The following is a 22,717-nucleotide window of genomic DNA, read 5'->3' as shown; positions in this document are numbered from 1 at the left end:
TGGGAGGCAAAGCAGCTTAGGAAGAACCTTCTTGCTCAGCCAGTTTCCTTCTGCCGGAAAAGACTGGCTCACTCTCAAGACTGCAAACATTTGACCACTGTAAAGAGCAGTGAGCATGTCAAGTCATTTTATTCACATGTCTCACTAGGGGATCAGAAAGCCAAGGACACAGGGGTGATTTCCCTGGTTTTATGGATCTCTACTCCCCCCAGGCCTGCAACACATTTTTGGTTCTTGTGTTCAGAGCGACCTGGCAGTGTGGGAAACCTTAACTGAGAGCCAACGGCCCCACAGCTTCTCCCTATTAAAATGTGCAATTGGATTTCACATGCGTGTTTCAAACACCATTCAAAGCGTGATTTACAGGCTACTGTCTAGCCCCACAGCTGTTTCTTCATCCCCCAGATGTAACCATTTCTAGGAATTCACCAGTCGGTTCCCCAGCAAATAGCCTGCCCATTTTCAACCTCTTCTGTCATTCTTAGGCATTTTGAATCACACAACACCTACATAGAAAGGATTCAAGAAAATATTGATTGAATGGACAAACTGTTAATTTTTCTTTCCATATTATCCATTAATGAGAAGAGCCCATTTGAAACCTTTTTCTGTTTACCCCACCTTAAACCTTTAGGTTCATCCCACTTAAACAATCACTCCTGACCCACTGATCCAGATTATTTACATACATTGAAATCAGCACAGATCCGATGAGTTCTGTGTAAGCCTCACTAGAGTGGCCACCCAGAGTGTTTACATTCATTATCCTTTCTTCTATAGAAAGAGAAAAACACTTTTAAATTCTGCAACTTATCTCCCTGTGGCTAACAGACTACCTGTGTTACACAGAGAGTTAGCCAATATCATTTCATCATGTTTCTGCAACCACCCTTCTCCCAAGGTCCTAACCTTGTCTAGCTTCCAAGAACCAGAAATCACCCCTGAAAAAGGTGAGGCTTCAGGCTATGAGCTGCGGTTAGTTCAATACCATGCTGATAATATCTTCTAAACATCTGATTCTGAACTTCTGGGCATTCAGAATGACACTGTATTAATTTATGATTCTTCTGTGCATCACATAGCTCCTGGCAGAGAGTACAGGCTCAGGAAGTTGACTGAGCTTGACTCTTTTTTAGCCTATGTAGAGGATGGCAGGGCTTCCCAGGTGGCACTAGTGGTAAGAACCCGCCTGCCCATGCAGAAAACATAATGAGACACGGGTTTGATCCTGAGTCGGGAAGATCCCCTGAGGAGGCATGGCAACCCACTCCAGTACTCTTGCCTGAAGAATCCAATGGACAAAGGAGCCTGGTGGGCTACAGTCCATAGGGTCACAAAGAGTCAGACATGACTGCTAGCACGTGGCAGAGGAAGGTGAGCCATGCCCTGAGTGGTCTGCAGGACGTCCATGTGCTGGAGACTAAGACCCACCTTCCAAGGGAGGAGGACAAAGGGGAAAGAAGGTAAAACACGGAGACAAACGTCCCAGCAAAAGCCTTTGCGAGGAATGGTGCTTGCATGGATCTATTTCACCCCAGTGTGAAAGTGTCAGTTGCTTAGTCATGTCTGACTCTTCGTGATGCCATGGATTGTAGCCCACCAGGCTCCTCAGTCCACGGAATTCTCCAGGCAAGAATGCTGGAGTGGGTAGCTTTTCCTTTTTTCAGGGGATCTTCTCAACCCAGGGATTGAACCCAGGTCTCCTGCATTACAGACAGATTCTTTACCACCTGAGCCACCAGGGAAGCCCCATTTTACCCAAATGGCTACACAAACGTAGCTTCCATTTCAGATAAAAGCAATTCATTAACAATCATGTGAAGACCTTACAATTACATAAAATTCTATTTTGCCCTTTGTCGCAATGTACCAATATCTTCCAAGGAACAGAATCTCAAGGTGCAAAGGGGACACTTTCTGTGGTGTTTCACATGGGTTCCCCACACCCATCTCCCAACCCCACCCCCCTTAGCTTTGAGACTCTTAAGTTTTCCTGGAAAACAACAACAACAACAAACAGGCTAAATTGCCACACATCGGCAGAGGAGGTAAGTGTGCTCACTTTATTAGGAGCCACCATCATAACAAACCTTCATTGTTAAACAGAAGTCCTCCAAGACAGGAATACCAGCAAGGAGTTACTATGTTTAACCTGGTGTTTACTGATTGGCAAAGGAAAGGCCACCAAATTCTGCAACTCAACAAAGGGAGCTTTTAGTCCCAGGACTTACCTTTCCTTTTCCTCCCAGTTTTCTCTGCTCAGACCTTGTGAATGAAGGTTCATCACTTACTCTTTTGCTAATCAGTCAGACCACGTGGACATGTTGGGGCTGTCAGATCTTCAGGTAACCTAAGAAGTCTATCTTTTTAAACCCTTACATTAAACATAACCCCAAATTCATGCTTCGGCCTCAAAGACCAAAACTGCAACCCAAGGATGTAAACTGCTGAATAAAATGACCATTTATTAAATGTATATCTTTTTTTCATTAATCTCTCAAGGCCATCAAGGGATAGGTATCATCATCCAATTTGACCTTTGAGTGTAGGAAGCTAAGATTGCCCAGGAAAACACAACTGGCATTGAGCAAAGTAAGACTCAAAGCCAAGCCTTTGTTCTGAAGAGCCCATGAACTTTCTTGCCAGCCCTCTAAGCTTCTACCAAGGACGTAACGATAGGCCTTGCTTGGGAAACAGCCCGCTCCCTGACCTGCTAAGTATTCAGGCTGGCGGCAGACAACCGGTTACCAGAGATGCTGCAGAAGGCAGTCAACACCAGAAGATCACGGAAGAGAGCAGCTCCTAGGTCTCCTACGTCAACAAGAATCTACAGACTTCTTCCCCTCCTAAGCATGTGACTCTGCAGTTATCTGAGGTGAGCAATCAACACCCTTCTGTTTCCTGGGCTGATCAAAACAAACCATCCTTTGCTCGGCTCTACCACACCGGCCATCTCGCTCTCCTCTCTGGCGTACAGCTTTGATTACACCGCCAATGAGGAGACTCCCTCCCGGGCTTCAGGGATGTGGCCTGAAGCTCCGAAAGTGGGCAGTTACTCCCTCCCTTCAACTGATGGTTCCTCATCATTCTTCAGCCATAAGAAAAAAAAAAAAAAATCACAAGGTGACCCCGAAATGACACATCCCCTTCATTCACCCTTTCCATTCCCACTCTGAACTGTGTTAACGTATACATCTGGTACCCCCAAACACTTCACAGCATACATACCAATAAGTAAACAAAGAAATACGCCCAGCATTCCTCACCTTCCTGCGCTCAACCACCGCGGAAGAACTCAACACGAACCCAGCACACACGCGCTCTCTCCACAAGCTGCGCACACACAGCCGTGCAGACAGGTCTGCAGCAAACAGACGCTCACCCAGTTCACTTCACCCTCCACCTCCAACGTCTATACTGTTCCAACCTTTGCACGTTTCTTCCTTCACCTGAACCATCACGCGTTCGTGTACGATTTTCTTCTAAAAAGAAGGCCTGGCTGTTAATCCCCGTCCACCCCCACCCCAAGGGTCGATGCCCGCTTGGAAGCCCGGTTTTACCATTGGAATCTTCCACTTCTTCGGCCGGGGTGGCTTTTTGGGAGGAGTGGTGGGCATGCGAGGAGAGGAGACTGACAATCCGTGGCCTGGGGAGGGTCAGGGCTTTTCCGTGGACCTTGAGGGAGTGTTCCTTCAGCTGGCTGATTGTCATGGTGGAAAAGGAGCACCAAGAACACTTGTAGGCATGCTCACCTGGAGGAAGACAGCGGGGGCAGCAGAGGAGAAGCAGGGGAGAAGCGGGGAGGCGGGGGGAAACAACGCGGTTAGTTCACGCCAGAGGGCACGCCTCAAGCTGCCTGGTCTGAGAACCTCTCAGACCAACCCCTCGGCAACACCCCCCCACCCCCACCCTCCGGCATCAAGTGACCTGGTCCCTCTTCACCCCGTGCTCAGTTTACAGCAAGGAGCCCATAACTGATTCTCCAGCAGAGCCTGAAATCAAATGTCTAGCTAGCTCCCTCAGAAAGTCTTCCCCTCTCTCTCCCTCTGTCTGCACAACAGCAGTGACTCTTTCAGTTTTCATTTCAGCCTTTGCACCATCCACAGAAAATAATACACTTCGTTCTTATTCCAAGGGTGGCTTATTGATGGGTGGCTTTCCCAGCACCAAGTCACTCAGTGCAAACTATTGTGCCATTCTCATAACTCACTTCCTCGATGACTCTAGGCCTCCTGGATTTTACACATCCTATGTGTGGGGTTTTCTTTGGACCAGTTCACAAACTTGAGAACAAAACTCTATTTCCCTGACTGATCAACAGTACAGAAATGGGTCAAAGTGATTTCTTAAACAACAGAGGCGTATAAATATATAAATATGTGTGCATCTGTGTGCAGCTCATATATTTTTATATTTATTTTATATTTTTATAAAATAAATATTGTATATTTTCAATATAAAGGGCATTTAAACAGAAATAGCTCAGTTGGTAAAGAATCCGCCTGCCATGTGCAGGAGACCCCGGTTCAATTCCTGGGTCAGGAAGACCCACTGGAGAAGGGATAGGCTACCCACTTCAGTATTCTTGGGCTTCCCTTGTGGCTCAACTGGTAAAGAATCTGCCTGTAATAAGGGAGATCTGGGTTCAATCCCTGGGTTGGGAAGATCCCTTGGAGAAGGGAAAGGCGACCCACTCCAGTATTCTGGCCTGGAGAATTCTATGGACTGTACAGTCCTTGGAGTTACAAACAGTCAGACACAACTGAGCGACTTTCACTTCCCTAAGTAGAAATAAGTATTTTTGCTTTATTCAAATTAATTTTAATTGGAATATAGTTGATTTACAATGTTGTGTTTCTGTTGTACAGCGAAGTGAATCAGTTATACATATACATATATCCACTCTTAGATTCTTTTCCCACATAGGTCATTATAGGGTACTGAGTAGGGTTCCCTGCACTAAAAGTAGGAGGCTCTTATTAGTTATCTAATATAGTAGTGTGGATGTCAATCCCAATCTCCAATTTATCCCCCCTCTTTCCTTGGTAACCATAAGTTTGTTTTCTAAAAGTACTTTCCTTTTAATTGTTTTTAATACCACTGAAATACAGCACAGATCGCTATGATCAAGTCAAACGAGAATATGATTTACTTTTGCCCTAAGCCAGCTTTTAAATGAACTGCAGGGTGTAAAATGGGCATGCATACATCACTGGACAGAAAAACACTGGTACAATCAACTCAGAAAGCAATTTTGCTTTTAACAACAATAAATTTAGAAAGCTCAGGCTTGAAATTCAATAATTCCACTTCTGAGAGTTTATATTAAGGAAATATCCTTTAATACTTAGTAATCTCTATTTAGAAATATACATTATTTATGCTTAAAAAAGGGATGAAACAACCTAAGTCTCCAACCCCAGGGAAATGATTAAGTAAATGTGGGTATATCTTCTTGATAAATTACTATTCATTAAAATTAATTCTTAAAGTGTTGGTCATACATAGGAAAATAAAATTCTGATACTCAGGAAAATAAATAGAAAGGCATAATACATTAAATTATAATCACAAGTATGAGAAATAATTACAGAGGAAATGGCTGAAAGGAAATATTGTCAAATATTAATAACAGTGTCTTTACATAATAGGTTGTGAATGGCTACTGCATTTCTTCTTTCATTTTCAAATTTTCTCTAATGAACATGTATTTTTAAAATTTATTTTTAAGGTAAAATGTAAAATCCAGAGGAAAGGACCAGTGAATGAGAACTGAGGACGATGCTGCTGATGTGCTACAGACAAACGCTCACTGTAGCAAGGCAAGGAACAGCAGGTAAACCTCCATCCTCGCTTTCACCCTGTTGTGATGGTTACCTTCCTGCCACCTAATTACTAAGTGGAAAATTACTGAGTGGTTTCATGTAAGGCGAGCCCAGCATCCAAAGTCCTGCATTCAGCCTCCTTTTTACAACTGATGACCCCAGAGCATGCATTTCCAAGAAAGCCTTGAAGAGACCCACACAAAACCTTGAATGATGCAACATGCTATAGCCCAAAGCAGAAGGGAAGCTCAAAGAAGTCAGAGGACCCAAACAATTCCACGCTCCTCAAACCATGACCTGGGAGCTACAGGATAATGCTCGGCATGAACAATGATATTTACTAACATAAGAAATACAGGGACCTCCCTGGTAGGGCCCAAGTTTGATCCCTGGTCAGAGAACTAGATCCCACAGGCTGCAACTAAAGATCCCTCATGCTGCAACTAAGACCAGGCACTGCCAAATAAATAAACATTTTAATAAACAGTTAAAATAATAAGTATATATGTCATTTTATATACTACTGCTCTTCTTATTTCACTTCTCAATTTTTCAGTGCAAAGATGGCTACATGAACCTTGGTGGGTGGTCATAAGTGGCATAACTTGAGAGAGAATTCCAATCCAGGTATCTAGTTACTACACACTACTTTTTACCCTTTAAAATAAAATAGTCTACTGAGTAGAACAGACAAGTCAAGAGTCTTTTTGGAAAATGATTTGACTTGAGCCGTGTCATAGATACCAGTGGTCCAAGGTGTGCAGAGAACCAGATAACATTGCTCCCACTCTCTCTGGACGCTTTCTTCTTGCCAGCAAGTGAGCACAGAAGGCCAGTCTGCTTGGTCAGCTCCAAGAATATACGCTTCAGCTCTGTGCTCTAGAGTCAGTGTGTAGCCTGTGGCACTTTATTTTTAAGTCCTTCCCACAGGCCAAATCACTTACCCAACTCCCATTGGTAAAGTGTTTTTGACAAGGCTGAGATCTATAGGAAAAACTTCTGAGGATAGTGTCCCAGCTGAATAATTTACAATATACACCAGTTAGAAAAGAGTGGTTTGATCCCCAAAGCCTCTTACTCCTTGGACTTTAGTAAAATGTTCTGGGTCTGCTGACCACCCCCCGACCCCACCCCGCAACTGCTGTGAACATAAGGCTTCAGTAGACTTACTCCATTAAGACAGTTCAACAGAACCCAACATTCAGGAAATAATGGAGAGATGGTCTTATTTCCACAAGGGATGAAGAGACGAGTTTTTATAACCATACAACAGAATTTAATAAATGAGACGGAAAAGTTCTAGCTGATTGAAAAATTTAAAGCTAGAATTCGTGGTGGGGAGGGGTGGAAGGGAGGTTCAAAAGGGAAGAGATATATGTTTATATAGGGCTGGTTCACTTCATTGTACAGCAGAAACTAATGCAACATTGTCAAGCAATTATACACCAGTAAAAAAGTAAAAAATATAAAACTAGAATTCAACAACCTCATGGACTGCAGCCCACCAGGCTCCTCCGTCCATGGGATTTTCCAGGCAAGAGTACTGGAGTAGGTTGCCATTGCCTTCTCCGAGAATTCAACTAGTATTCTAAATACCTTAGTTGAAGAAACTCATGGAGGAGTCTTGATCTCTAGAAGAATCTCTGATAGTATTGGTAGCTCTTCTAAAGTGTTTTGATTCCCCAATTTCCCTCTGTGTTTGAAGCAAGTTCCTGAAGGGCTGTCAACACCTCTGGGAGGGCGCCACAGGCCACTGTACAGTCGGGCTCCTCAGAGGACTGAGGAATCATGGGAAATGCCCCCGGGTCCCCTCGCCACTGCCTTTCCTACTCAGGCCTCTTTCCTCTCTCGGCTGAGTTCTGATTAGCTATCTGTGGGCATCTCCATCGTATGCCAAGTAGAGAAGAGCAAAACAGAAAGGTAGCACCATGTGAGTGCAAGGATGTTTGGTTTTTGTTCTGCAGTCAAATTCTTAGTGAATGGGCTCTGTGGCTGACAAAGTGTTAAGTGTCAATCACTCAGTCGTGTCCGACTCTTTGCGACCCCGTGGACCATATAGCCCGCCAGGTTCCTCTGGCCATGGAATTCTTCAGGCAAGAATAATGGAGTGGCTAGCCATTCCCTTCTCCAGGGTATCTTCCTGACCCAGGGATCAAACCAGGGGCTCCTGCACTGCAGGTGGATTCTTTACCATCTGAGTCACGAGGGTGGACATGAGCAGGACACTTAATTTTGAGTCTCTGTAGCGTCTCCTGAAGAGTGAAGAGTGACACAGCATCCACCCTTTAGGGCTGTTTTGAGGATTAAATCAGATGATGAATATCACATCTTATTAGAGCAGATCCTAGTAGTTAAGGGATGTTCGTGAAACCAGCACGATGAGAAGACAGAGTAACAGAGATCAGCACAGCTCCTGGACACTCAGGCCCCAAAGTCTCTTCTTATCTGGGGCATGGCAATGCATCTAAGGGCATCTCAGGAGAAATCTCAGATATCCTGATTTCTCTCTGCCCCTTTCAACATTTCTAAGATTATAACTTTATTTTAGTTGGAAATTACTTTTAGTAGATGTACTAATTCTTGCACTTCCGTTAGAAAGTCTATATAATTTAGAAATTTCTCTTAAAAAAAACAGAACCCGTGAGTAGCAAAAATCTGTTAGTGGATACCTATTAGTTGAATGAATCGACTATGACATGGCTGACATGGGGCTCGGTATTATTTTGCCTTTGGGCCATTCTTTAATTTTTATTAGATTGAGATAAAACTGAATACATGACAATTTCCAAGAAAACTTATTCTCATGTGTACGGGAGCAAGAGACTTAAAACTTCCCTCACTAAAGACTACTGGGTTTCAAATTCAGAGAATTAGTGTACAGCGAACAACAACTCACCAGCATGAGCTTTGAGGATGTGTGTCTTCAGCCGGCTGTTGTAGGAGGACTTGAAGGAGCAGAGCTTGCATCGGAATGGTTTATGGTGTCCGTGGTGGGTTTGCATATGGCGATCCAAACTTGATGTAGAAGCAAAAAAAAAAAAAAAAAGGGGGAAATGACAGGATTAAAAACAGCATCCAACATTTTCTCATTGCCCTTTTCCAGAAATCCCATTTCTAAGCTGTTCAAAGTAATTTTGTTACTTTCCAAGGATGGCACTTAACCGGAAAAAAAAGATTGGCAAGAGTTGGGGAAGCTAAAGGAAGGAAGAAATCAAAAATATTTTTGGATTGAGAGACATGGCAAGGGAAACAGGTCTTGGTAGACTTATTTTCCCTTCTCTAAAGCACTGCAAAGTAGAAGAGGACATCCAAAAACAAAAGGTAAAATACAGACAAATTTAAGTTTTCTGCAGTCAGTGAGGAGTGTCTATCAAAGACGCCTTGAACTTATTCCCCACCTCCTCCCAAAAATTGAGATTTAGAGAAATTTTGTATGTAAAAAGGGCTGAGTTTCTTTTTAAATCTTAATTCCACCATGAACACCCGTGCAGGGCAAGCAGTTTTCAAAGTAGCTGAACTATTTGCAATGGGCTGTCTGTTTCCAAAGCCTTTATAAATATGGAGGCCCAGGGCAGCTATGTTTACAGGAAGCTGTGTGATCCAAAGGCTGGTCTTGCCTTCTGATAAAACCATGTTTGCTGTATACCAGTCTTTCAAAAGCAACTTATACAGAAATTATTATAATGAACTCCCAGTATTTCATAATAATTACTACTGTTAAAAAAATAATAAATCTACCAAACAAGGTATGGGAAGACATTCTAATTTGTATCAGTGCCCCAGAGAACTAGATTCCATTCTAAATGACTCATATGGGAATGGTGCTTCCTAGCATTTAAATATATAATGTTCTCCCAAGCTCCCAAGCAGCACTTTCCCTTGCCTCAGGACACCTCCTTCTGGATGTCCTTCAGCTATCTTAAACTCAACCAACCCGAAACAGAAGTGTCGGTTTTGTTTTTTTTTTTTTTTTAATCCAAAACACATTCTCTTCATTTCCTTGTTTTTAGAAAGAACACTTCCATGCTGTCAGTCCACCAGACTGGAAACCTTCATGTCATTTGTACTGTACTCTGTCCCATCTTCCCTCCAAGAAGTCAATTTTTCCAAGCCATCAAGATTGTCCTTCCCTTAACTGTTTCCAAAGTTCCATTCTAACCCGGTGGCTCAGCTATCTATCATGACCCTCCTAATTGGTCTCCCCCATTTTTTTTTCCCAACTCAAAAGCGCCTGGGATCAAACACCAGCTATTACTCATAAGCCAAGTGGCCTTGGGCAAGTTACACAACTTTTCTACATTAAAAGGCCTCACTTCTCTTGTCCATAAATGGAGATAATAATGGGACCATACTTCATAGGCTGTTCTGAGAATAAAATGAGATAATGCTTGAAGGCACTTAGCACAATGCCTGGCACACAGTGAGGCTTGATAAATGTCAGTGATTAAGATGTCCTACTCATTACAGTCTTCCTTTTACCAGTAATGTAAATTACAAAGCACGCACTCCGCATTCAAAGACCCCAAATATAGTCTCAAGTATTCACACTTTACCCTCCACTGTATCACTTAAAAGTTAGTCCAACCAAGGACTTCCCTGGTGGTCCAGTGGTTAGGACTGCATGCTTCCACTGCAGGAGGCATGGGTTTGATACCTGGTCAGGGAACTAAGACCCTGCGCATCTTGTGGCCTCCACCCAAGAAAGTCCAACAGCTGAGTGCCTCTGAACACCACCTTCTTCCTCAGGACCCTGGCCTCTCATCTTTCCTTTCGTACTGTATGTTCTTCCCAAACTCTTCAAGTCCCACCTTCCTCTGTGAAGACTTGACTCCCAAACTCCCTGTTCCATAAAGTCTTCCTGATTCTTCAAAAGTGGATGTACCATCTCTCTTCCTTGAAACTTTGTACATTTTATTGATACATTTTTTAAAGACATGTGCCTTATGCTGCCAAGTCATTTGTATGCTTGCTTTACTTATAACCCAACTAGACCCTGAGTTCCCTTAGACCACCCACCATGTCCTATTCATCTTTATATTCCCCCCAAAGCATTTACAACAGAGCATATTCATTTATTCACAACAACTTACTGAAGTTCTGTGTGTCAGAAAAGGGAGTCACTGTTCAACAAACATTTATTGAACAGGTGAGAACTACACTAGTTTGAGGCCAGGGCATGAATCTGATGACAAAGATTAGATACTACTAGGTCCTGTATAATCATCAAAGTCATTGCAACCCTCCCTAACCTCCGTAGAAGCATCGCCTCTTCTTGCCTTTCAACAACCACTAACTAGCACTTTATCTTTCTGAAGAAGCAAACAGCCCATCAGTTATTTTCAATTATGATAAAAATAAACAGCATGTCAGCCTCACAATCAGCCACCTTCATCCAAGACTGTAGAACATGTTATTGAATATTTCTCTCTCATACAGTTGTGAGAGAAAGGCAACAAAAGGTTGTTGCATCTCAGAACCATCCCTCTTCCTGTCACTCTGAACGGCCTCACACAAAAACCCAATGTGCAATTTCAAAGCTGTGCCAAGGAGTGGAAAGCTCCCTCTCCCAACCCCACTGCATTTCAAGCATCTCTCCAGCATCGATAAACTTCTTTACCATTCCAGGTTTGGTTTGTTTTTAAATGCCAAGCAATGACTCTCTGGTCACATGGGTTACCATTCCTAATTTTACCTCCCTAGCCACTTAATTTCCCAAATGGAAACTTACTTCCTCTCATGATGACTAGGTCCTGGATGAATGTTTGACAGATGCACCAGTAAATTCATGTACTCTCTGGTCTTTCCTGGTGCAGATCATAGCAATTCCTCCCAAACCATCATTTTTTTTTAAGTGCCCAATTTAGAAAACTCCGATTAGAAATGATACATGCACCCCAATGATCACAACAGCCAAGACACAGAAGCAACCTAGATTTCCACTGACAGATAAATGGATACAGCAGATGTGGCATATGCCATAAAAAAGAATGAAATGACAACACTGGCAGCAACATGGATGCAACCAGAGATGGCCATACGAAGCGAAGTAAGTCAGACAAAAACATCATCTGATATTACTTATATGTGGAATATTAAAAAATGGTATAAATGAGTTTTTTATAAAACAGAAATAGATTCATGGACTTAGAAAACAAACTTATGGTTACCAAAGGGGATCATTGGGGGTGGGGTAGGGAGATTAACAAGTACACACTATTATATATAAAATACATAAACGAGGACCTATTGCATAGCACAAGGAATTATACTCAATATCTTATATTAATAATAACCTATACTGGAAAAGACTCTGAAAAAGAATATGCGTATGTATTTGTGTGTGTGTGTAACTGAATCATTTTGCTATATACCTGAAACTTAACACAAACTTGTAAATTAAGTACACTCCAGTTTTTTAAAAAATGCTTGATTTTGCCAAGCCTGGTATCAAGTGAACACCTTCCTGTTCTCAGCCCCATTTGACAGATGAGGTGACTGAGGCTCAAGGTAACACAGCCAACTAAACAGTGGGCGTGAACCACGAAAGGGGTCTTGAGACTCCTCTAACCCCTCGGGCCTTCCGCGCCCCTCCCCAGTTGCCACTTGCGGACCCTCGGTGAGCACTTACTTGTGCCTGAAAGCAGAGACAAAGGAGCAATACTGGCAGCTGTACTTGTCCTCTCGGGTGAACATGGCCAGGGCCAGATGGCTCCTCTCGTGAGAACGCAGCCCCTGCATGGACATCAGCACTCTGTCACATTGACTACAATGGTATCCCCCCGGCCGGGTTTCATCCTCCAACATTCCATCAAGCAAGCAGTGTTCACCATCCACCCGGTCCACCAGGGCGCCAGCGGCATCTGTGGCTGCTTCCAGTCCATCCAGGAACAAGTGGGAAGGGTCTTCAGCCTCCTGCTAAGAGAACCACACACACACACATGCCCCACCAACAAAATAAATATCCAACATCATTGCCCCCAGCTCTCCTCCTCTCCCTTCATTCTCCTAAACTCATCGGCATTTCCTGGTGAGGCTTCCTCCCCTGCCTCTCTGGCTCCCCCTAGAGGAAGGGCACAGCCACATGCCATCCTCATGCAGTGGTGGTGATATGAGGGCAACATCTGGACATAGGTTGCTACTGTCTGAGACCTGTGAGGGAGGGGCTCTCCCACTTGTGAAGACAGTTCGCTCCCTTATCTCCCATCTGACAAAGAAAACTCTAATTGGGATCCTACTGAAACTGATACAAAGCAGGTTAGGGTTATGGCTCTGAGGAAGGAAGAGAGGCAGGAAGAAGGAAAAACAGAATGGTTTGGGCATTTAGGAGGCTTGGAACACCCTCAGGAGAGGAAGGAAACTGAAAGATCCAGCTCTTTGCCACCATGCTCATCTCCAGCCCACAGACGGTGATGTCATCCCTTGACCAAAGGCTGCTATATAGTCAACACAAAAATTAAGGAGAAGCCTGGGTTTAAGTTGCTTATGTTTTGAGGTGGTTCCTTGGATTACTGATTACCCAGGAAGAGGTGCTTTGTCTCCCTTGAGCGATTCGGGGACGCAAGGCTGGGACACACCACGACGGCGGTGTCCTATCCTGGGACACACCGGGATGGCCTGGCCACTGCTGGTCCCTGCACCACTCACGGCTGTGTCGCCAGCAGGAAGGCTCCAAGTCTTCAATGGGAAAAGCGGAAGCTTTACCTCCAGGCCACGATGGCAAAACAGGATGCAAGATCGAGAAGGGCCGATGACAAAAACACATTCATGTATCCAAAGAGATAGGGCAGAGCCCCGAACTAACTTCTCTGCTTGAAACTGATCGGTGGCTAACAATATCCTAGAAAGCAGGGATGGCGGCTTGGTTATTACAACAGTGGCTAGTATTTAAGATTGTGATGTTCAAAACAGGTGGCCTGATTACACGTCGGAGGCAGAGGGGAGGCGCTTGTCAGCAACATATAGGGAAAGGGGACAAATCAGGCCAAAGGGCTCACAGGGCCACCTGTGACTTGAAGGCTTTCAGTTTTAGGTTTAACGTTTCTTAATGCTCCTCCGAGGACCCAGAATAAGAAGTTAAAAGACAGATTCTCCTGGGCTCTCTGCACCATTACCATGGGAGAAAGACAGACAAGAAGTTAGGCAGTGGGAGGAGCAGAAGAGGATGGGGAGAGAACCCACGGGGCTCCTCTCAAGAGCTCGAAACACTTGGAAGCACAGACAAACACAGCACAGAAAGGTGACCCAAAGCCTCCTGTATCCTGAGGCCCGGATCTTCTGTTTCCACTGAACTATCCGCGTGGAAGGGAACCAGATCGAAACGCAACCACAGATGAGGAAGATCCATCCTGTAAAGAAATCAAAACAAGCCAGACCGACCCCAGTGTAACTCAGGAACGCCCACGTCTGGGACACCCTTTCCTGAGTGTCTCTGAGCAGCGGCGTGGATTAGGAATGCAAATGGCTCACACACAAGACTTCTCATCCAGACCTTCCCAGTGCTCACCTTCACGGCGGCGGACACGGCGGGGACACTGCCGTACTGGACGTGCTTGCGGAGGTGGTTGCAGATGGCTCGGAGCGTCGGATGCACTTCCACACAGAATTTACACTTGTAGCCCACCACCTTCCTCTCCTTGATCTTTGGCACCTCTTCTAAGTGACCAAAAGGCTGGTAAAATACAGTGGTAGCCATCAGTACTCCAAGCCCTCCCTCAATGGCCGGCATTTATTCTTGCAGCTTACTAGATTTTACGTTACAGCAGATTAGCAGGTTAAAAACCAAGGGAGATATATGCGAGCATTTTTACATAATGAATTCATCAGAGGCGAGGCGCGCTGCCGACTACGCAAAGTCTCCGGAACCCCAATAGGTGATGACTTGTAAGGAGAGAAGTTCTCGGTGCAGAAGCCTCATCGTCACTGCCACCCAGTTATCTGGCTTTCAAACCCATTGTTCAACTATGCAGGTGAAACGTTGCATGAGCTATGCCATGAGTGAACTTCTTGACCAAAAAAAATTAAAGAAAAACAAAAATCTACTCCTGGAGATGTCTGGTTCGAGGAGTCGACATTGCAAACCAAGGCGTGGCTGAGAAGCACTAAGGACACGAGAGATGGCCCACAACTGCCTTGGTTAAGAGAGCGAGCCGTTGTCCTGAACTAGGCCTCGGAAAATACAGGAAAACCACCCGACCCTCCCCTGGGGAGCCTTGGGAGGGACCACAGGGAGGGGGGCCGGGGCCGTGGAGAAGGGTGAGCAGAGAATGGGGGAGATAATCAAGCTCGAAATGTTTAATTGACTTATTGAGCTCTCTGGCAAGCTAAGTCACTAGGAAGCCCGGAGCGGTTTGGCTGGCAGCGAAGAAGTGCATGTGGGCACCAGTGATGAGAGGCCTCCTGGGGGAAGGGAAATCAAAACATATCCTTACCCTCTCTTGTTTGAAATCTGCAAAAGCACCATCTGCATATTTCTGCTTGCTCAAAAGCTGTTTCCTCCTCTCCTGACGTTTGGCACGCTTCTGGAATTCCTCATTGTGAATGTTCAAGTGCGAGGTCAGCTCGGCGGTGCTCTGCAGTTTGCTCTCGCAGTGCTTGCACTGGTAGGCGGAGCCCTGCAGCCGGGGGCCGCCGGCCAGGATGACGAAGTCCCTCTTGAGGTCCCGGCTATGGTGGTCCGTGTAGTGCATGCTCAGCAGCTCAGCCGTGCTAAAGGACAGCTTGAAGCACTTGATGCAGCGGAACGGGAGCCACTCGATGTCCTGCCCTTCGTTTCCCTCCACCTCGGCTTTCTCGAAGCCACCTCTCTCTTCCGAATCTTCCAGCAGCATCGGCTTCTCGTGCTCGTCGGCATAGACCGCTGTGAAGTAGCCCCCCAGCTTGCTGGCGTGCTGCTTCTTGGGAAAGACCCCCGGGTGGCGCTTCATGTAATGGGACACGATGCCCTTCTTGCTGAAGGACTGGAAGGCGCACAGGGAGCACTTCTTCTTCTCCACGGCGCGCCGCAGCTCTTCGCTGAGTGGCGGGGAGTCATCCTTGGGTGGCGACGGGATGATCACCTTGTTGGGCTTGTCGCTGATGGTTCTGGAGGCCGCCAGGCAGTGGGTGTAGTAGGCGTCGATGTCGTGGCGCTTCTGGTAGTGGGCAGCCAGCCCTTTGCGGATGGGGTTGGTGTAGGCACACAGGGCGCACTTGAAGAGGTTGTTCTTGCCCTCGGGCTGGGCGCGCACGTTGTTGTGCTTGATACGGTAGTGCCGGGCGATGCCCTTCCGCGTGGAGCAGAAGTACTTGCAGAGCTGGCACCGGAACACAGTGTGGGACACGAGGTGCGAGGTAGCGAAGTGAGACGTGGACACGGGCTCCTCTCCCACCTCGTCCTCCAGCACCGAGACCTGGGAGGGGCTCACTTCAGTGGTTATCTCAGGCTCGAGGGACATGGGCAGCTTCGGGGGCGACTGGGAAAAGACATCGAACTCCGGCTGGTTGTGGTACTTCTCATAGTGGATTTTGAGTTTCTCCAAAGTGCCGTGTGTGTAGGGACACAGTTTGCAGCGGTAGGCGCCGTACCCTTGCTTGAAGATCCTGCTCGTCTCCTCTACGTCGTTCTGGGCTATGTCGGTGGACTGCTCCACGTCGTGCACGAAGTCCTCTGCGGTCACCTTGATGGACGGATGTCGCTTCTGGTAGTGGGTCAGGACCCCGTGGATGCGGGTGTTGATATAAGGGCAGTGCCTGCATTTGTAGACAGCGCCGGGGTTGATATCGATGTCCTGGGCAAAGTCGGCAGCCTTCACCTTCATGCCTGGGTGCTTCTTCCCATAGTGGGTCAGAAGACCGTGCAGGTTGTTATATTCAGACTGACACACTGTACACTGGTATGGGGTGGAGGAGATGGCGGGGTTCGCTGAGGCAAGCTGGATCGTCTTCTCAGGGGAAAGCCTGGCATCCTCGGGGCATTCGGCTTCCTGCTCAGGGAGCGGGCCGGGCATACTGTTTTCACAACTCACAGGGCCCACCAGGTCTTCAGAGGAAGACATGGGATTCTCCACGGCGTCTTTCTCCTTGATGATATCCAGCAGCACCGACTCATCCCCGTTCATGGCCCAAGGGTGGAATGCTTGGTAGTGATTGGTGATGTCCCAGATGGAGAGGGCTTCGAAAACACAGTCTCTGCATCTGTATGTTTTGGCTTCAGCTGGCATAGTGAGAGAGGGAGGGGACGGGTCTGGCCCTGCCCAGAGCTTGGTGGCCATGTAGGTATAATCCACGTAATGCTCGGGGTGCCTCCTTTGGTAATGCAGGAGCAAGCCACTTGGCTCTGTGTGGGAATAGATGCACCACTCGCAGTGGTAGCCAGCTTCTATCAAGCCATCTAGAAATGCCCATCGCATGATGGACGTGACCGTGGCCTTCAGGGCAGGGTGGTCTTTCTTGATATGCTTCCTTAGGGCATAAAAGTAAGGGGAGGTGTATGAGCACTGCCTACACTTGAGCGCTCGCAGTTTTGTTTTGTCCCGCTCCACACCCGAGGGGGAGATCAGCATGCAGCTGGCAGGCTTCTTCTGGTTGCGGTCGCAGAGGCTTCGGATGGTGGCTGTGTGCTGCCGGATCACGTCCGCGTTGGCCTTGAAGTCTCGGTGCTTCTTCTGATAATGAATGAGGACACCTTTGACCGTCCGGTTCCCATAATCACAGTGCTGGCAAAAAAACATCTCATTTTCCACGGGAGGGCCATCTCTCTCGGAGCTGCTCCGGTTGAGCTGTTGCATAGGGGCGGGTGGCCGGGGGGAGCCATGGGGCCCCTCCGGCCCTCTCATCATTGCAGCTGTGGGAGGAGCCTGTCTGATATATTTGGCAGTAACCTTTATTTCTGGGTGTCTTTTCTGGTAGTGGACAAGGACTCCCACAACTGACCGATTGCTGTAGGAACAGTGTTTGCAGTAGTAAAGCTCAGTACTGAGGTCTGGTGGCGGGGGTTGTGGGGGGGGTGGGGAACCCATGGTGGACATTTTGGGAGACATTGGAGCACCCACCTCAAATGATAACTGAGAAAGGGCAGAGCCCCTGTCCACAGACACCATTCGCATGGTTTTCTGGATCCTAAAGTAGGAAGCCTTTTCTTCTGGGTGTTTCTTCTGATAATGAACCAACACAGAGTGCATGTTGGGGCTCGCGAAGGAGCAAACGTCACAGTCGTACACGACAACGGTGTTGACCGAGGGGTCCTTCTGATTTTCACATTCTGGAGGAAAGGTCTTGGAAGGAGTGTTTTTGGGGAACGGAGCTGGCATACCGCCACCACGGGCCACGGGAGTGGACGTGGCCATGTTCTTCGGAGCCGAATTCAGGATCTCCCGCAGCGTCTGGGATTCTGTGCCTAGCCCCTCCTGCTGCTCCACCACGTAGCTCGAAAATATCATGGCATTGTTAATCTTCACGGTGGGATGCATTCTTTGGTAATGTGGCATCAGGCTTCGGACATTCGGGCTTGTGTAGGAACAAAACCGACACCGGTAGATCAGGTCCGAGTGGTCAAAGTTGAGGACATTCATGGCTTCTGGGTGGTGTTCGCCGTAATGCTGCTGCAGGTCTTCAAAGTTGGTGTAATCGATGTAGCATTCCAGGCACCGGTACACTGCACTGTGATCATTGGGGTCCAAGATGTACCTGAAGCTGAACTTAATGTATGGGTGCATGCGCTGGTAGTGGGTGCTGACACTCCGGGCAGATTTGTTGTTAAAGTCACAGTGTTTGCAATAATAAAGCCTTCCCGAGTCACTAAAGTCGGTATTTTCATTATTGTGCTCAGTTGCGTAGATCGGAGTCTGGGTGTTGAGCAGAGTCGTATTGGAAACCTGGTGATCTTTCATGTTGGTGGAGGAGCCGTAATAATCCTCTTCATCTTCAGAAAGGGTGAGCTCTATTTCAGCCCCATTGGTGGCATTGTAGTCATGAGCAACAGTTCTGAAGTTGGGCTCCTTCGGGGGCTCAGGGGCATCTCTCGCCCAGATCTGCTGGGCAGAAAAGGGCGTGGGCACCTCCAGGACGGGCTCCGGTGGGTCTTCCTCCCTGTCCAGCTCCACCTCGATCTCCACTTCATTGTCCTCCTCTTCCTCCTCGTCATCTTCCACGTTGATCACCGCGTCTTCCTGCTGTTTTGTTTGGTTAATTTTGCTCTGCAGGTTGCTTGCTATCTCGTCAATTCTGGTCCTCTTCTTCACGGGCGATAAGTCGAGTGGAAAGTCGTTAGCGAGCTTCCTAGAGGCCTTGGCGACAAAATTGTTCTTGGAGGACAACCCAAGAATTGAGGTCTGACTTTTCTTCACAGTGTTGCTGGAAGAGGGGTGGCTGTCTGTCTCGCTGTCCAATGGCAGGCTTGAGGTCTGCCCCTCAAATTTTGGCAAGTTGTCGCAGAAAGAGTGTTTGTGCTGCTGATGAACTCGCAGCCCTTTCAGAGTCGTGGTGGAGTAATTACACATGGTGCACTTGTAGGGGTGCAGGGGTGGGGCTTGCGCGGGCGGCGGGGGAGGCGGCGGGGGCAGCTGGGGCTGGGGTGGCACCTGATGGGGCGACTGTAGCTGCGGCGGCTGCGGCTGTGACGGAGGTGGTGGCGGCGGCGGAGGCGGAGGCGGGGGCGGCTGTTGCTGCTGCAAGGGATCCAACAGGACCCCCGACTTTCTGCCATTGATGCTTGAGCTCTCGTAAGACATGACACCTTCATTCAGCGAGGAGGAAATGCTTTCACTCTGGGAATTCACAGCATCCCAATCTGATGTGGTACCCGTGTGACACTGTTTGTGAGCCCCAAGTTTTAACGAGCTCTTGCAAGTAAACGGACACTCATCACATTTGTAGACGGCTGTCTTTCCAGATAAGTGGATGTTTTCTATGTGACGGGAAATACTACGTCGATGCATGGTGAGGAAAGGACAAAAGGGGCACTGGAACCTATTCATGAATCTTCTAAATGGGATCCCCTTGGTCTCCAATAATTTGTTGCCATCTGAGCCCATCAGCTGTTCTGCAGACATGCCTACTGTCTGGTGATCCATAGCATTTAAGCCATTTTCACTGTCTATTTCATTTAACTCTTCATCAGAACTGGAGTCATTCAACATGCTGTTAGTTTCCAGGTCAGCAGAAGAATTGGTCATCTCGGGCATTCCGTAACGGGATCTCTCCGCCAAGTTAACGAGGCCAGAATTGTGAGGTGACTTCGGCTTCATCTGAGAGTAAGACATGGGCGAAAACTTGGAAGTGGAAGAAGAATTGGGTCTCATGATGGAGTTGCCGATGGAGCCCCTGAAGTTGGAGACGTTAGTGTTGGGTAACTCCCGGCTGGCAGCATTCATGGACAAATAGGTGGAGTTAGAAGTGGGGCTGAGGTCGTTCTTATTCTGCGCCTCAGGCACATTTGTCCCTTCTTGCTGCTGCCTGAGACTGGACAGGATCTTGACCATGCTGCGGTGCTTCTTCATCATGTGGTCACACCAGCGTTCTCGGCGGGGGGTCTGATAGCTGCACCACTCGCAGCAAAAGTTGCCTCGAGACTTGGTCAGTGGCTTGACCATTGATTCTAAGATGCTGCGCTCCACAACCTCTGCTGGCAGTTCCTTGCAGGGGTCCTGCAGGGACATGGGTGGGACCACCGGGTCTGGCATTGGAGCAGGGGCAGGGGGGGGAGCAGTGGTCTCCTTCAAATTGTTTTTGTGATACATCTTCTGGTGCTTAATTATTCTTGCCCTCCTTGGTGACTTGTATGTGCAAAACTGGCAAGAGAAGACCTTTCCAAATCCCTCATGCATCATGATATTATAATTTAAGGATCCTGGAATAGGGGGTCCGGCTGAACTCCCTTCAGCTTGAGCTCCGTGGACCTTCCTAGTGTGTTCAATGAGGAGGTTTTTTGACCTGAAGTAGCGTACACAGAACTTGCATTGAAAAAACTTGTTTGTTGGTTTGGGATTAGGGGCAATATGCTGACTGTAATATCCTGGACTATGGCCATAGTAACTTCCAGTCCCCAGTGCAGCTGCATTTTGACCTAAAGAGAAAGCATAAGGTAAGTGGGAAGAGAAGAGCAAAGCAAAAGCAAATCAAGAAACTCAATCATGCAAATCCAGTTTGCTTTTCAATTATTCTTCATTAATAAACATCACATTCAAAAGGCCTAACATCTCAAGATGAGGCCCTGAAGAGTAGTAACGAAGTGTTAATGAACATACACATGTTGCCTCTCATGGATAGAAGGCAGCGCTCGGCTTCAGGTGCAAGACTCCCCTCATCTCTATCTATGCACCACAGAGCTGTGCAAGTTTCACAAACTGCGATATTCATTCTGGAACTTTCCAAGATATTACCTTATGCTCCAGGTTGAAAGGAAGCGAAGAGACATAAGGAAGCTGAAAGGACTATTGCCTGGGCTACTCAATAAGAGAAACATGATGCCCAAATCACAAACATGGCTCACAAAGGGGGATGCCAGGGCTTAGGACTCTATACTTTCTCTGCCATGGCCCAGGTTCAATCTCCGGTCAGGGAACCAAGATCCCTCAAGTTGCGTGGTGCAGCGAAAGAAAAAAGAAAAATGGCTCACAAGGAGCAAGAAACTTTGTAGGAGCTGTGCATGTCAAGAACCATGGCTACAGCTGCCTCAGTAGGGTACACAGCCTTTGCCTATACAGGTTGCTCTAAGGAACCTGAGGACAGTCCCCTCCAGGGGACATTCCTGACTGGCATGCCAACCCCAAGCCAGGCTCCAGACAGGGTATGTGCTGGGACTTTAGAAAGCCCCAAGACACAGTGGCCAGGGTTCACATTAGCCAAGTCATAATATCCATTCATACCAAGTTGTAGAACAAGGAGTATGTGATTGAGGCCCTCCACAGGGCCAAGTTCAAGTTCCCAGGCCACTAGAAGAGCCACTCCTCCAGGAAGTGGGGGTTTACTAAGTTTCCTGCAGATGAATCTGGAAATATGGTGCAGAAAAGTGGCTCATCCCAGATGGTGGTGGGGTCAAATACACCCCTTATCGTGGCCCTCTGGACAAATGGCGGGCTCTGCACTCATTAGAGTCTTGATGCTGTCGCCTCCTTACTCATGCCCACCAGTAAACCCTACTTTCCTGTCAAAACATTTTAAAAAAGAACTATAGCTATAGGCTCAAAATAGATGAGGGTAGTGAAATACACCAGACGCATCAATCCTAGGACAGATTTACCTGTTAAGTCCTCTGCAATTGCAAATTCATCCTTTATAGATGAAAACTCCACCTCTGTCTGGTTACTGGCATTCATGGACCCAGATCGTGACTCATTCGCATTGTCTTCAGCAACGTCCGTCGGCTGCAGAAATGCCGTATGGACATCCTGGATGTGCGCCTTAAGATCTTCATAAGATGGGGCTCTGAAGTCACAGCCATCACACTGAAGCACCTCCATCATCTGGGTCTACTCTCTCACATTAGGAACCTGGGGCAGAAGGCAGAACAAAACGTCTTAAGGCCTGTACTCATTGCATACCCCCAAGCTGGTGGGGCTACGATGCTAATGGAAGAATTCCAATATCAGCCAATTTCTCTCACTGGACTTTGCCAGATGCAACAGTGGTCAAAGAAAGGAAATCAGACATAATAGGAATGGTGTCCTTGACATCATAACTTCAAAGAAAGGAGGAAAAAAAAATAAGATAAACTTTTTCTAGCTTGATATATCTTCAAATGCCATTTGTCACGAAAACTCTTAATACTTCAAAAGTTGTCGTAGTTTCTCAATGTCTTGACTGATTTCAGATTTCTTGGTAAGTTAATACTGACTTTGATTCTGGCTGAGACCTATTTTCTTTTTGAACCGGAATCTTCTCAGAAGTAAAGAGACTGCCCATATAGAAGAAAGAGT

At 46.9% G+C, this 22,717-nt stretch overlaps 1 protein-coding gene across 2 annotated transcripts in view; it reads right to left on the bottom strand.

The window, feature by feature from the left end:
- Positions 1 to 22,261, bottom strand: part of ZNF462 (zinc finger protein 462) — a 93,453-nt gene extending 71,192 nt beyond the window's left edge. The window contains exons 1-6 of one of the 2 annotated variants that reach the window (XM_068974530.1): positions 22,042 to 22,261; positions 15,254 to 20,865; positions 14,329 to 14,493; positions 12,454 to 12,557; positions 8,722 to 8,840; positions 3,561 to 3,752 (exon numbers count right to left, since the gene is read on the bottom strand). In XM_068974530.1, the coding sequence (XP_068830631.1) occupies positions 3,561 to 3,752; positions 8,722 to 8,840; positions 12,454 to 12,557; positions 14,329 to 14,493; positions 15,254 to 20,865; positions 22,042 to 22,261 (6,412 nt within the window). The remainder of the gene's footprint in view (positions 1 to 3,560; positions 3,753 to 8,721; positions 8,841 to 12,453; positions 12,558 to 14,328; positions 14,494 to 15,253; positions 20,866 to 22,041) is intronic. The other variant, XM_068974531.1, reaches the window with a different exon arrangement.
- Between the last annotated feature and the right edge of the window lie 456 nt (positions 22,262 to 22,717).

Source organism: Capricornis sumatraensis, chromosome 6 (genome assembly GCF_032405125.1).
Source record: "Capricornis sumatraensis isolate serow.1 chromosome 6, serow.2, whole genome shotgun sequence".
In the NCBI taxonomy this organism is placed as follows: Eukaryota; Metazoa; Chordata; class Mammalia; order Artiodactyla; family Bovidae; genus Capricornis; species Capricornis sumatraensis.
The sequence above is the reverse complement of the archived record's forward strand: the minus strand, read 5'-3'. Positions and strand labels throughout refer to the sequence as shown.